General features: G+C 48.6%; 1 protein-coding gene across 3 annotated transcripts; it reads left to right on the top strand.

Moving 5' to 3' along the window:
* The first annotated feature begins 2,510 nt into the window (after positions 1-2,510).
* ZER1 (zyg-11 related cell cycle regulator) lies at positions 2,511-13,639 on the top strand. 3 transcript variants are annotated; one of them, XM_009954166.2, is made up of 15 exons: positions 2,511-2,713; positions 3,583-3,733; positions 4,036-4,472; positions 5,988-6,164; positions 7,297-7,411; positions 7,918-8,064; positions 8,316-8,489; positions 9,062-9,277; positions 9,969-10,010; positions 10,339-10,458; positions 10,673-10,788; positions 10,918-11,106; positions 12,096-12,193; positions 12,579-12,681; positions 13,417-13,639. In XM_009954166.2, the coding sequence occupies exons 1-15, from the start codon at positions 2,556-2,558 to the stop codon at positions 13,472-13,474; spliced, it is 2,301 nt and encodes a 766-aa protein (XP_009952468.1). In that variant the 5' UTR covers positions 2,511-2,555; the 3' UTR covers positions 13,475-13,639. The 3 variants fall into 3 exon arrangements, with proteins under 3 accessions (XP_009952468.1, XP_086331710.1, XP_086331711.1); XM_086475584.1 differs by having other exon boundaries at positions 2,523-2,713; positions 8,316-8,483; XM_086475585.1 differs by lacking the exon at positions 10,918-11,106 and having other exon boundaries at positions 2,523-2,713.
* Positions 13,640-14,045: the final 406 nt, after the last annotated feature.

Below are 14,045 nucleotides of genomic sequence, written 5' to 3'. Positions count from 1 at the left end.
CCTCCCACCTGCATTCCCTTAGCCAGGACCTCACGGCCAGTGAGACAATACTCTGCCCTTGGTGACCCATCTCATCCTTGTCTTCTCTCCTGACTTAACTACAAAGGAGAGGGCTGTGGACTACAGATTTCCTTCTTTTTCAAAATTGAAGAACCACCATTTTACTCATTTTTGTTGTTTGTACCACATGCACCTCAAAGGTCTCTGAGGTATCATGGCGCCCTTGAGAAGTCACAGTTTTACATTATTGTGACCCCTACTCAGGACTCAGTCACCCAGAAGAGCAGGTTACGCCCTTTAAACTATCTGTGATCAGGCTGTTAGATACAATTTTTGTGATTGCTGAGGTTTTGGGTTGTTGGTGGTTTTTTTCCTCAGCATCTGCTTTTGCTTGGAGACCTTTTGCCTCTTGAGCCAAAACCAGCAGCAAATATGTCCGAGATCCCCAGTGGAAAGGCTGTTGAAAGTCGTAGGTCAGAACACAGTGGGTCAGAAGGAGTTTGGGATTGCAACATGATCCTGCCAGTTGCCTGCAGATGTAGTTCCCAGAGATGCTTATAGGAAGGAGAAACTATCGATCAAATTCAAGTAAAGCCAAAAGACAAGTTCAGCACCGGTGCCTGCTTCTGCCAGTAAGGGCTTGTCCACTTACATCAGAGTGAGATTTGGCCCAGGGAGACGAGGCCTGGGTGTAACGCAGGAGTGATCCAGCATGGCCGTTCCCCCGTTGCTGAGCGAGGAATGGTTCTGCTGATCTCCACTTGCTTTTTGAGAGGCTCCTTTCTATGTTGGGTTAGTTCCTTGTCCAACTCTTTGTCCCTGGCACTGAAGCACACCCTCAGAAAAAGAACTAATGAAACACAGAAGGAAGGAGGAAAAGAGCTTTGATTTCCAACTTGTGCTGCCTTCATGTTTGCATGGAAGTCCGTTCTGCAGCACAGGGAGGGATCAGAAGGCCGGGAGCCCGGGCAGGCTCAGTCACAGCTGTGCTTCTGTCACCTACAGAGACCATTTGATGCCTGAATTTGAAAGGTTACCTCATCCACAGCCTTAACTGATCCTTCATACGGATGTCATCGCCCAGGCAGTGGCTGAACAGAGCATCTGAAAGGGAGGAAAGAACATGCCTGATCCAGCCCGGGTGCCTGGGGGGATAGAGGTTAAGATGAGGAAAGGGAGTTAAACTCTTCCATCTTCAACTGATAGTGCCGGAAGGAAGGAAACAGAGAGCACCGGAGGTTTTAGAGAAGCAGAGAGCTGGAGACACAGACCAGTGTCCTGGTCTTCACAACTGCCAGATAAAGACCAGAAACGGAATATAGTTAAGGCCGTCTTGCAACAACTTCCCCAGCAATGGCTGCTCAGCCGTGGGGCAGAGAATGACAACTGACTGCACAGCACTGGCGTTCTCACTGCCAGCAGGGACATATTGATGAGACACAGCTTTTACATCAAAACCAAACATTTCAACACAATTCTTGTGTGTCCATGAAAATATATTGAAGAGTTCACATTAGGGTTGCTTCTAATGTGGTTTTACCCTTTGAAAGTGAAATGGCGGTGTTGGTCTTCAGTCACTTCTACCAAACACCTCCAAGGCTCCAGCAAGCCCTCCTTCAGAGCGAGTCTTCATACTAGAGCCGTGAGATTTTTTCAAATAAGAAAATAGGAATAGCTTCCCCCAGTTGGCTGCCTCACCCATCCTTCTTTATCCTGTACTAAAACCAAAGAAGGGCAAAAGCGTCTCGCCTTTTCCCAGGTTAGGCACTCGTACTTCTCTGTGACAGATTTGGAGCGGTTCGCGTGAGCGCGTCGCAGGGAGCTGGATGGACACATGTCCAGCACGTGCATAAACCTTGCTTTGCGCTGCACTCAAAGGGAAGCCAAACCAGCCTCTGTGTTTCCCTCTGGCTTCTGATCCACTTCCCGGTCTCGTTCAAGGACTTGGGTGAAGCTTCTGCCTTGGTGCTAGAGAGAAACATTCAGCTCGAACATGGAATGGTGGCAAACAGAATTACAGGCATGAGATATGGGGCCACCAGATCCCACTGGGGCCATACAAAGGATTGTCCTGACAGTCAATTTTCTGGTGGTTTATCCAACCCACTGTGAAGGAAACCAAGCAATGCGGTTTCTGCCACTTCCCTTTCAGAGGGCCTTTGTCAGCCAGATAACCCCTGCAATGAGGAAACATTTTCTTGCTGTGTAGCCTCATTTCCAAACACGTTTCATGTTAACTCATTCCCCAGTGTCCCCTGGGGGTGGGGACACCAAGGCATTAAGGGCATCCTGCCAGAGAGGCCAAAATGCTGCAGGTTCTTTTGAGGTCAGCAAGTGATGGGCTGTAAATACAATTACCAGCATCCTGCTGGTACAACAGCTTCGCGGGACACTTGCCAGCGTGCCTTTCTCAATGCATCTTTTTTTTTTCCCCCCCCTCTGCTTATAGCTGTCCTGATGTCCCTGTAAATTCAGCCTGGAACTTCCTTTGAGGAAAGGATCTACTGAATCAAAAGCTTCCTTCTGCTCTTCCCCTTCCCATAACTTCCCTCAAGATGGCATCCGATAGCCCCGAGTCACTGATGACCTTGTGCACAGATTACTGCCTTCGCAACCTGGAGGGGACTCTCTGCTACCTACTGGACAATGAAACTCTCCGGCTCCATCCTGACATCTTCTTACCGAGCGAGATTTGTGACAAACTTGTCAATGAGTACGTTTCAGTCCTGTGGAGAAGTTACTGTCTGGTTTGGGAAGGAGCCAGGGGCTCAGGGAAGGGAGAGTATAGTTCTCTAAAAAGAGTGATGGGAAAGGGGGGGAAAAAAATGGGAAGAATTCATAGAGTTGTTTTTTTTTTCCCATTTGATCCTCATATTGAAAATAAGAATTTGCATTAACTTCAGAAGGAAGTGTCCTCAGGGGTTACTGTACTGCTATATATCATTCTAGTTTCTGGGGAAATCACCACTTCCACATAGGTAAACCCAGAGTGAGACAGTCACTGCTGCTTCCAAGAACATCAGTAAGCAACAAAGGAGCCTTCCCATTTCCCACCACTGAAGCATTACAACTCTCTCTCAAACCAGAGAAATAAAGAGTGCAAAGTGCTAACAGACGTTACATTTTAAGGCTGCCGCTCCTGTAGCTTTACCCCTCTTTCCAGGGGTTTGTATAATTTGGCTATCACAGTCTGTCTTGGCTGAACTCCTGCCCACAAAGCCTGGCAGAGAACTTTGGCCAGCTAATGTTCTGAAAAATGAAAAAAAATCAAATTACTAGCTTTAAATAGCTAGGCAAAAAAAATCCTGGAGTCTGTGCTTGCCAGAATCTAGTTTGTGCGCACGCACGCACACACACACACACTTGACCTTGCACAAATCTTTGCCTGAGGTTTTCCTAAGGCTCGTTAGCTTTGTGCAAGAAGAGGTAATAGGCCAGGTCGCGTTACCCCAAAGGCTGCTGATCGGGGGGAGCCTGCGTGTGCTTACGCAATCGGCCACATTTTCTTGTAACCCGCGAAGGTGCTAGAGCTGTAGCGGAGCCTCTGTGTCGTGCTGTGCTAACGCCGTTGCTCCAATACAGGTACGTGGAGTTGGTGAAGACGGACAGTGTCTTTGAACCCCATGAAAGCTTCTTCACCCTGTTCTCAGATCCCCGGAGCACCAGGCTAGCTCGGATCCACTTGCGGGAGCAGATTGTGCAGGACCAGGACCTGGAGGCCATCAGGAAGCAGGTGGTATTGCACTGACAGCCTCCAGCTGCCACTTCGCGTGGCAGCATTGCTGCATGGGCACCAGCTAGAATCCCAGGCACCCACAAATTCCCAAGTCTCCACACTTCACCAGCCAAATTTTGTTTGGGAGAACCTCAGCTTCTCCCTTCTCATCTCCCAGAGCCACTGTAGTGAAAGGGATGGGGACAACGGTCAGGTTCGGTGATACGTGGTCTCAGGCTCTCCCAGTGGGCTGTGCTGTAGCAAACAGGGTGGGCACTCTACCTGTGAAATATTTCTAACTTTGATTTCCCATCTTCCAGGATCTTGTTGAGCTCTACTTGACTAACTGTGAGAAGCTGACAGCCAAGAGTCTGCAAACCTTGGTGAGCTTCAGCCACACGCTTATCTCCCTTAGCCTCTTTGGCTGCTGTAATATCTTCTATGAGGAGGAGAACCCTGGAGGCTGTGAAGATGACTGTTTAGTGAACCCCACGCGCCAGGTCTTGGTCAAGGACTTTACTTTTGAAGGCTTTAGCCGCTTGCGCTTCCTGAACCTGGGCCGCTTGATCGAAGGGGTAAACGTGGAGACGTTGCTTCGGCCTCTGGCCTCCCTCGCAGCTCTTGATCTCTCGGGGATCCAGCTGAACGATGTGGGGTTTCTGACGCAGTGGAAGGACAGTCTGGTTTCCTTAGTGCTTTACAACATGGACCTTTCAGAGGAGCACATCCAAGTGATCGCACAGCTTCGCAAGCTCAGGTCAGCAGATCTGTTCTTCCTTGTTTATCCTTTTCCCACTGATAGGGAAAAGTCTTTTAGGAATGGTCTACTTGCCTGCTAACAGAGCGCCACCCACTACTGGTGTCAAGCTGTAAACCTTCCCAGGAACAGGTTCACTCATTGACTCACTATACAGATCTGACATGTCTAAAACCAGCCTGCATTTTGCTTGCAAAAGGACACCTCTTAGCAGACACTCCCTCTTGGAAAAACAAAAAATCCCCCACACCGAAAAAAGGAAAAAAAAAACCCAAACCAAAACCAACCACCCCCCAGCCAAACAAAAACCAACAGCTGAATACCTGAGGGATGGCCAAAAAAAAAAGGACTACTGCAGATGTGTACATATACTAATATCGTGATAATCACACTGTGAAACTCAGTCCCCCTAACCAGGAATGTCCAAAGTTCAAGCCTGACTCTGAGATAATACTAGGAAAAACTCTGAGCTCAGACTTGCCTGCTGTGCATGGATGGTGCAACCAAGGGAACAAGCAGCGTAAATAAATAGGCACTCCTGACCTAACTGTGTTGGCAGTGAAATGACTTCCTGAAAGAGAGTTGAGACAATTGCTCTTCAAACTGCCCAGGGGTATCGGGAAAGGGATCCAGGACCTTCCAAGCCAAAGAGAAGGGCCTTAGTAGTCACATGAAGGATGTTTTGCAATGGCTTTAGTATCGCCTCTACTGGCTGCAGACACTAGGGGGTACCACGTTAACATACGACCTAGGAGTCCTGGGGAACGTCCTGGATAACGTGTTCTGAATCCCAAGTGCTTTAACTCCCAGTGACTTGCAGTGAAACTTGGTCTACAAGAGGTAGAAGGCACTTTTGTGAGGGAGATGTTGGCTCCTGGCTTAGGCAGTTTAGAAAAGTTTCTCTCAAGGGCCTTGGCTACTGCTTGGCAGGGAAGAGCAGCCCCAGTCCTGTCAGGGGCCCCACCTGCACATGATGGCTGCTCAGTTTGTCCCACCACTCCCTTAGCACGAGGGTTTCCCCAAAGCTTAAGCATTCGAATACCTGAATGGAATTGGGGCAGCATAATAGCCCAAGGTGGAAAAACTATAAGATTGAGAAAGCAGACAAAAACTTGTGTAACTTAATTTGTGGGATGAGGCAACACATGTTTCTGGGGATGCAAAGATCCTCTAGTGCATCTTAATCACCAGGCAGAAATGTTCAGGTGGCTGCTGTGAGGGAGCTTGGGAAAGGCAGTTCCTGAGCCTGGAGCAATTTCCTCTCTGATGTGTGGCCAAATGATTCATTGTGCTCCGTTCTAGGTAGACCTCTACCAGATACCTGTGTGCTTCGGTTAGACACAGGGCCAGATCCTGCTGCCAGATCCTACAGAAGCACATTCCTGTACCTTGTGAAGGAAATAATAAATAAATAGAAAATAATAATCACCCTTGGCTTGTCGTCTTCCTCTGGTGGGGAGGCAGGAGCCCCAGCTAACGCTTTCCAAGCTCTGAGCTCCTCTCTGTCATTTGCAGGCACTTGGATATCTCCCGAGACCATCTGTCCAGTTATTACAAATTCAAGCTGACCCGGCGGGTTCTAAACCTGTTTGTGGAAAACTTGGTAAACCTCACTTCGCTCGATATCTCAGGGCACACCATGCTGGAGAACTGCACTATCCCAAGCATGGAGGAGAAGATGGGCCAGACAAGGTAAGGAAGCAGCAATTACTGAGGTCTGCTTAGATGATGTCAAAGATGAAGTAAGAACAGTTCCTTCTTCTAGGCTTCCAAATTCTGTAGGTCTAATTAATAGTAGAAAGCAGGATACAACTGTTGCTAGTTTCTCCTGACACTAAAGACTGGTATGGGAATCAGCTGTGATTTCCTGTATGTGACATATGTAAGAACTTCTAAGAGTAATAAAGATTCATCCTGTCTGCTTCCCATACGTATCTGAAGAAGTATTTCAGTTCTTCTTTTCCACACACATTCTTCCAGGGATCTCTTGCAGTGGTTTATATTTCTTCTGAAAACTCCAGAGCCCTTTATGCGTTTTCTACACGGAACATTCTTGCCCTCACTGAAATCCAGGCTCTTCCGAGACAGAACATTCCTACACTGAGTCAATACATCGATGTTCGGAGGAGGGCTGAGTGTTCTAGGAACTTAGACTCTGAAGGCATATTTTCAGATTTGACCTGGACACTGGGCAGATCACCCCTTGAAAATCCCGGAGCAGCTCAGGAGGAGCATACCTAAAGGGCTGCTTTTCCAGATCAGCCAAGAACTCTGCCTGCCTGTTGCCCGAGCACTTACTGAACAAAAGCAAACAAGTGGGACAGTACTGGCTCCTTGCCACCAGAGCTGGTGAAAAAAATACTGGCTCTTGGTCAATAAGGAACATGGCAGCAAAACTAGGGTTCTTGCATGATCACAGAAGCAGCGTAGCATGTCTGTCAGATGACATGCAGTCCAGTTTGCAAATACTTCGGATCAGTGAAATCTACAGCCCTTTTCTAAGAGGAAATGTTCACCCCAGCTAGTGAATGTCTAGGACAGATTGTGCCTGGGGAAGCTGCATTCTGCCTGCATGAATTCTTACTGCTGTTTCTGTTCAACATGTTTAGCCCTTCAGTCGGGATCACCTGGGATGAATGTCTGCTGTTACGTTGAGGAGAAGCTGGCTGGTGCACAACTGAAGTGTAGCTGTTATCAGTCTACTTGTGAGGCAGTGCAGGCAGAGCGAATGGAGAGCTGACAGCTCTCTCTAGGGCAGGAGACACCAGAAGAAACACAGTACCAACACGAGTGATCTGGTTTGTTGGGTTTTTTTTCCCCTCAGCATTGAGCCAGCAAAAAGCAGCATTGCTCCCTTCCGGGGTCTGAAACGACCGCTCCAGTTCTTGGGCCTTTTTGAAACATCTCTCTGCCGCCTGACGCATATTCCAGCCTACAAGGTAAGGAGGCCGCAAGAATATTGGCTGTCGGTACTTGGTAGGAGCTGAAAGAACATGAGAATTACTGGCTGCCAGTAGAGTGGAGTTCTTACGGTCTTGGGTGGGACAACTGAGCTCTGACCTTTCAATAGCTGCTTGATAATGCAGGAAAACTGCCAGAAGGCAAGACCTGTACCCCATATGGTTTTTACAAGGGTTAAAAAATATGCCTCTTGGAGAAGGGCATGGAAAAATCATCCTGCCTGAAGGACCGGGATGTCTGTCACTACAAGAAAAGGATTTAAGACGATAGGAGTCTTACTTGTGAATAGCATCCTCCTGCCTAGAGGTTCCATTTCTCATCCCTCGGGGCTGAGAAGTGGCTCAACCTCTTTGCTTTCATCCTGGGCCTAATCCTACTGGCAGGACAGGGGGAAATTGTACCCTTTGACCTTTCAGTTCCCTTCTCCTGTTGGTTTTCCCCCTTCATCATTTTTTCCCCAACTCTTTTTGTTCCTCCATGCCAGGTGAGTGGAGACAAAAATGAAGAGCAAGTCCTGAATGCTATTGAGGCTTACACTGAACACCGGCCAGAAATCACTTCCCGGGCCATCAACCTCCTTTTTGACATTGCCCGTATCGAACGCTGCAGCCAGCTGCTGCGAGCCCTTCAGGTAAGCCCCGTGCTAGCATTTACCTCACCCCGACAAGGGAAATTTTGCAGTCCCAGTCTTTTCCTCACCCTGGGACACCATATCAGGTCATTCTGGAGAAAGTTCCAGTGGTGCAGTGGAACTGGGTGCCCTCACTTCATAAGCATGTTCCTGCAATGCCTGGGCCACGCATTCCTTCCAGGCTTGTAACAGTCACTCCAAGACTCAACAGCAAGTCAGTGGCACTGAAGCTTCATGTTGCTTCTCTGCAGCTGGTGATCACAGCCCTCAAGTGCCACAAGGATGACAAAAACATCCAGGTGACGGGCAGCGCGGCGCTGTTCTACTTGACCAACTCCGAGTACCGCATGGAGCAGAGCGTGAAGCTGCGGCGCCAGGTCATCCAGGTGGTGCTGAATGGCATGGAGTCCTACCAGGAGGTCACAGTAAGAGCAGCCCAGTCTCCTTCCCTGTATTAAGTCTTTGGCCAGCTGATAGCATCTGGGTCTTCTGAGCCTCCAGGATGTGAGCCACAGCAGACACTAGAGAAGCTTGGCCCAGATCTGCTCCTTGCCGTCACTCACTGGTGGGGATTACATGCAGGGTGCTCCTTATCCACGTGATGTTCTCCAGAACAAGGGGCAGAAAGCCATGATATGGTTAAAGGGCGTATGCGACACACAACATTATCCCAATACACTGTACTGGAAGCAAGCTGACATTGTGGTGCCACTGGTTTGCAGAATGGCAACTGCTGTGTAGAGAGCTTACAGGCAGTGAGGAACCGCTTGGAAAGGGATGGGCTTTGGGTGATCGTGTGGCCCTGTGAGAACAGGGAGAGAGAAGAGCGTACCGATAGAGCACGGCTGAAGCACAGTGCTAGGTAGAGTAACGGGGATTTTAGTGGTCGCAGTCAAGCAAGAAGATGGTTTCAGTACCAAGCAGCAAGGAAACAGGAGGTGATGGGGCCCATGTTTCCATCGCCACTTGGCCCAGCAGTTGCTTCCTTTTGACCCAGGTACAGCGAAACTGCTGCCTGACACTGTGTAACTTCAGCATTCCTGAGGAGCTGGAGTTCCAGTACCGCCGAGTCAACGAGCTGCTGCTGAACATCCTCAACCAGAGTCGGCAGGACGAGTCTATCCAGCGCATCGCTGTGCACCTCTGTAACGCTCTGGTCTGCCAGGTGGACAACGATCACAAAGAAGCTGTGGGCAAGATGGGGTTTGTCATGGTTGGTATGGTCCCAAGGCGTCTACTTATCCTTAACCCAGGCTAGCACAATTCCCTTGCAGCAGTCCACCAAATGCATCCAGCCAGTGATCCAGCCCTGCAGTATCACAGGAGGGAACTAGTGTGCTAGCAAGGCTAACCTTTCCTGGAACCGACCCCTCCATGAGACATCTTTTACCTGCTGATCAGCACCAGAAGTCATGATCTTGGAGACAGGCTGTCTGTGAGAGCAGGGAAGCAGTGTGACCTTATACCTTACCTCTTCACCCTGTCATATTATTTCCAAAACTGGTACCACCTTGTGACCAGCTCCTTCTGCATCTCCCTGAGTTTGCATTGGCTTCCCAACTCATGTAAACCCATATCCCTCACCTGTTCAAAGCACTGCAGGGGCCGCTGCTTTGGTGCAGTTACACCACGTTGCAGACTTTGTCAAACAGATCAAAACTGACTTGACTGCAAACTCAACAGCTCGGGGACTGTGGTGTAGTTCAGCTCTGTGAATACTTGCAACATTGAACATAACCCAGGCCCACTGGCTTAGAGAAAGACGGATCAAGTAGGTTCTGTACGAATGATCAAAATTGCATATGCCTGCAAATTGGCTGTAGTCAGCCCTGCAGTACTACAGCAGTTAGTTTTAGCTCTGATTCTTGAACCACTTCTCACTCTTTCCCTTCCTCTGCCCACAGACAATGCTAAAGTTGATTCAGAAGAAGCTGGCTGATAAAACGGTGAGTGTTTCCCCAGAAAATGTATTTTCAGTCTGACTTAAACACGGAGATCAGTCCAGAGTCCCAGCTCAGCTTCTCTAACAAACACAAGACACCTCAGCTGATGCTGCAGAATTTCCTCTCCCAGGGTGAGGGCAGGGGAACATGACAGGGAGGCAAAATTATTAAACAAAACACCCACTTGCTGACAAGTTGAAAGTGAATGACAAGGTTTTCTTACCTCTGGAGCCATCTAGGGTGATGCCAGAGAGGAAACACGGGTGGTTGGTTTGCACTGGGCTCCCACATTAGCAAAGCTCTGTTTTTGTCTGTCTCTTCGGCTCTGTAGTGTGATCAGGTGATGGAGTTCTCCTGGAGTGCCCTCTGGAACATCACTGATGAGACCCCTGATAACTGTGAGATGTTCCTTAACTACAGTGGCATGAAACTGTTCTTGGAGTGCTTGAAAGTAAGTGCGTCTGGTTTCCTCTTCAGCAATGCTGACATCAGCAGTGGGGGTGCGGGTGCCTGGGCAGGATCCCTGGCTATGCTGAAGAGCCATTGCTGACTACCCAAAAATACTGAGCCCTTCTAGATGTGCTGCACACACCTTCTCCAGGGTTGCTTGTTCTCAGCATCACCATCGCCCTTCTTTTGTCTCATCCCGTTCTTCGCTTGCCTAGGAGTTCCCTGAGAAACAGGAGCTGCATCGCAACATGCTGGGCCTCCTGGGCAACGTAGCAGAGGTGAAGGAGCTCCGCCCGCAGCTCATGACCTCCCAGTTCATCAGCGTGTTCAGGTGAGTGCCTGGCTAACACAGCTGGCCTGGGGCAGGCTGAATGCTCTGGAGCTCTGCTCCTGAATCACCTGGAGACCTTTAAACCTTTGGTGCATCAGCACCTCTAAATGATCTCTTCTCTCTTGGCAGCAATCTGCTGGAGAGCAAAGCAGATGGGATTGAGGTATCCTATAATGCCTGTGGTGTGCTCTCCCATATCATGTTTGATGGGCCAGAAGCTTGGGGTATATGTGAGCCCCACCGAGAGGATGTTGTAAAGAGGATGTGGGCAGCCATCCAGAGCTGGGATATCAACTCCAGGAGAAATATCAATTACAGGTGAGGAACAGAAACGTTCGGCCCGCTCACCTAGGAGCTGGGATTGTCCCAGGGAGCAAGCACCAACAGAGAGAAGGGAGGAGGTGTAGCTCAGCAGGGAGGCTCTGTTTTAGTGTGAAGGAGTAACATCCTCAGGGCCATGTTCTTTAGTGAGGGCTTTACGTCTTCCTTTGACACGTGTCACAGAGGCTGCTGAGATGAGACATCTTGCCTGGCAATTCCTATGGGAGGAGTGTGGGAGCCCGACAGAGTTTCTTCTGCATGTTTCTGGTGAAATTGCATAGTTCAGGAAACCCGTGATCTGACTGTCTGGGACTGCCTAAGCATTCTCCTCTGAGATTGCTGTCCTTTGCGCCTCCTTCAGTCTGTCTGCTTCTGAAAGTTGTGTGGACTGCTGCAGCTCTCGCTCTCCGCTGGGAGATACTTAGACACAATTCCCAGAAATCCCTTCAAGGGTTAACATAACGAGTGGAATCCTCCAAAGCCCTCCCTGTAAGAGGGTATCAGGTACTCTGTATTCCCGTAGTGCCTGCCAGGCAGCCAGAAGGAATGGCATTCCCATGCCTGAGCTACAGTATAGGCCCATCATTGTTGTCAGAAGAAACACAGCACCCGTTGCACGTGAGCGGCCAGCTTTGGCCGGGTATAATTTTGCTTTGGCCTCTCTACAGACAGATCAGTGCTGCTGGGGTTCAGCTGTCATGAGGGTGACTGACAGAGGATGGAAAGCAGGCCTTGGGCTCAGCTGCATTCGTTGCAGCTATTTGTCTGGGCAGCATGTTTCTCCTGACGTGGTAGGGCCTGTAAGCCTGCCAGTATTACCCTGTGACACAGACTTAGTCTTTGAAGCCAGAATCTTTGACATGCCAATGGATTTACTGCTATGGTATCTGTGAGCACAGAGTTTGTATTGCTTTGAGCGGCAAAGGTGCTGCAAGAAGCAGCTCTTGGATTTTTTTTTTAACAACTTCTGCAATATTTCTGTGCAGGTCATTTGAACCAATCCTTCGACTTCTTCCACAAGGGATCTCCCCAGTCAGCCAGCACTGGGCTACCTGGGCACTGTATAACCTGGTCTCTGTCTACCGTAAGTTCCCTTTTCAAAATCACATCCACTGCACTGTAAAAGCTGAGGGTGTGGATCTGAGCTTGTTAGCTGAAAGTCTTCCCTGCTTAGCTGGGAATAAGGTAGAGAGAACCTTATTGGAATGATGCAGGAGTGTCCTGGCAGCACAGCCAAACAAAAACCACTGAGACTTGGTGCATAGGAAATTCCTTCAATGTTTTAATCCTTCTGGCCATGCTTTTTATTCTCAGTTGTTTTCATCCCCAGAGCACCCCTAGCAGGCTGGTTCCATAAAAAATAAAAGTCTGTGGCTTCTTACGCCACAGGCTTCTCCATCTCCTCCTGCCACCCTTTGTACTGCTCCTGTGAACATTCACAAGGACCTGTTTTATTGTTTTCTCTGCAGCTGACAAGTACTGCCCACTGCTGATCAAAGAAGGTGGAATTCCCCTTCTGAAGGACATGATTAAAATGGCCTCAGCACGGCAAGAGACCAAGGAAATGGCCCGGTAGGAAACCAATGCACTGTCATCAAACATTCGGTTTAGCTTTAGTTTATGTTATTCTACATAAGGCCACCAAAGAAAGGCCCGTACTGATGTGTACGAGGGGTAGAAGCAAACACAGAAGAGCAGGAAAGACAGAATGAAAACCAAAGACTAGAGAGGTGTTTATAGGTGGGCAGTACTCACAGATCAATCAGGGTTGATGGATGCCGGGCAAGCTGATTACAGAAGTAGCATGTTGGACAGGCTAATTGCATCTCACGCCGATAGTCTCCAGTCGTCACTATTCTCCAGACTCGTGCGGGCTCCCTGTCTCCAGAGTCATATTGGCCTGTCAGTGAAATTGCTGACTGCACCGTTAAAATGAGGGGATTTGTCAAAAGGTGGAGGAAGTCCATCACCTTTGTGAGCTTCCCCAACTTACTTTGTTACGTGACCTTCCTCTGGAGTCATTTGCTCTGGGGTTTAAGAGCCAGCTGGAGTTTCTGATCAGTGGCGGACCAAGAGCCGAGATTTCACACCTGCAGGATGAATAGAAAAGAGAGGTGGCTTTTATGGCGTACACTGGTTCTGACACAACTGTCGGTTGATGCGTATCTCGAAAGAGACTGCCTGCTGCACATCCTGCATGTTACGTAGAGATCAAGCTGTTGGACCGTTCTTGTGTTACTGTCCAACAACTGTGGTGCAATAAGCTTTAAACTAAACCCTCTCTCCTTGTCCTTGTTTTGTCCATAGGAAAGTTATAGAGCACTGCAGTAACTTTAAGGAGGAGAACATGGACACTTCCAGATAGAGGCAATCACCTAATGCCTCTTGCCAGCACTGTATCCAGCTTCCCTCTAATTCACTGTATATAGGGAGGACTCTTTCTTACCAACTCGCCTGTTGGAAGGAAACTTTATGTGTGTGTGTGAGACCCTCAGTAGATGAAGGTGAACAGGGGAGGGGGGAGGGACTTTTTGCACAACAAAATGCTTTCCTTAAATTAGTGAACTTTTTTTGTTATGAAGTTTCAGGTTGAAGTTCTGTGTGTATGATTTCTGTATAAAAAGAAAACAAAAATCAAAGACAACTACATCATGTATCTTTTAACCTTTTTATTTTAGACCACACAGAGAGCCTCAAATGATCATGAGCTTGAAGACCTAGTTGTGTGATCACTAGCGTGACATTTTTATTTCCCACTTTTTAGAAACTTCCCTTTTGCTGTATTGCATGAGGTCCTGTAATGTCTGCAAGAACACCAGTCCTGAATCGGTATTGGCTGCTCAGTGGGGTTACAGGCAGTGACGAGTTATTTATTTGGTTAGAGAGGTTTGGGGACACAATACCAGAGAGTTAGACCAAAAGGACTGACCTTTTTA

This window comes from Leptosomus discolor, chromosome 19 (genome assembly GCF_034619465.1).
Source record: "Leptosomus discolor isolate bLepDis1 chromosome 19, bLepDis1.hap2, whole genome shotgun sequence".
In the NCBI taxonomy this organism is placed as follows: domain Eukaryota; kingdom Metazoa; phylum Chordata; class Aves; order Leptosomiformes; family Leptosomidae; genus Leptosomus; species Leptosomus discolor.
This window is presented reverse-complemented; position numbering and strand designations above follow the sequence as displayed.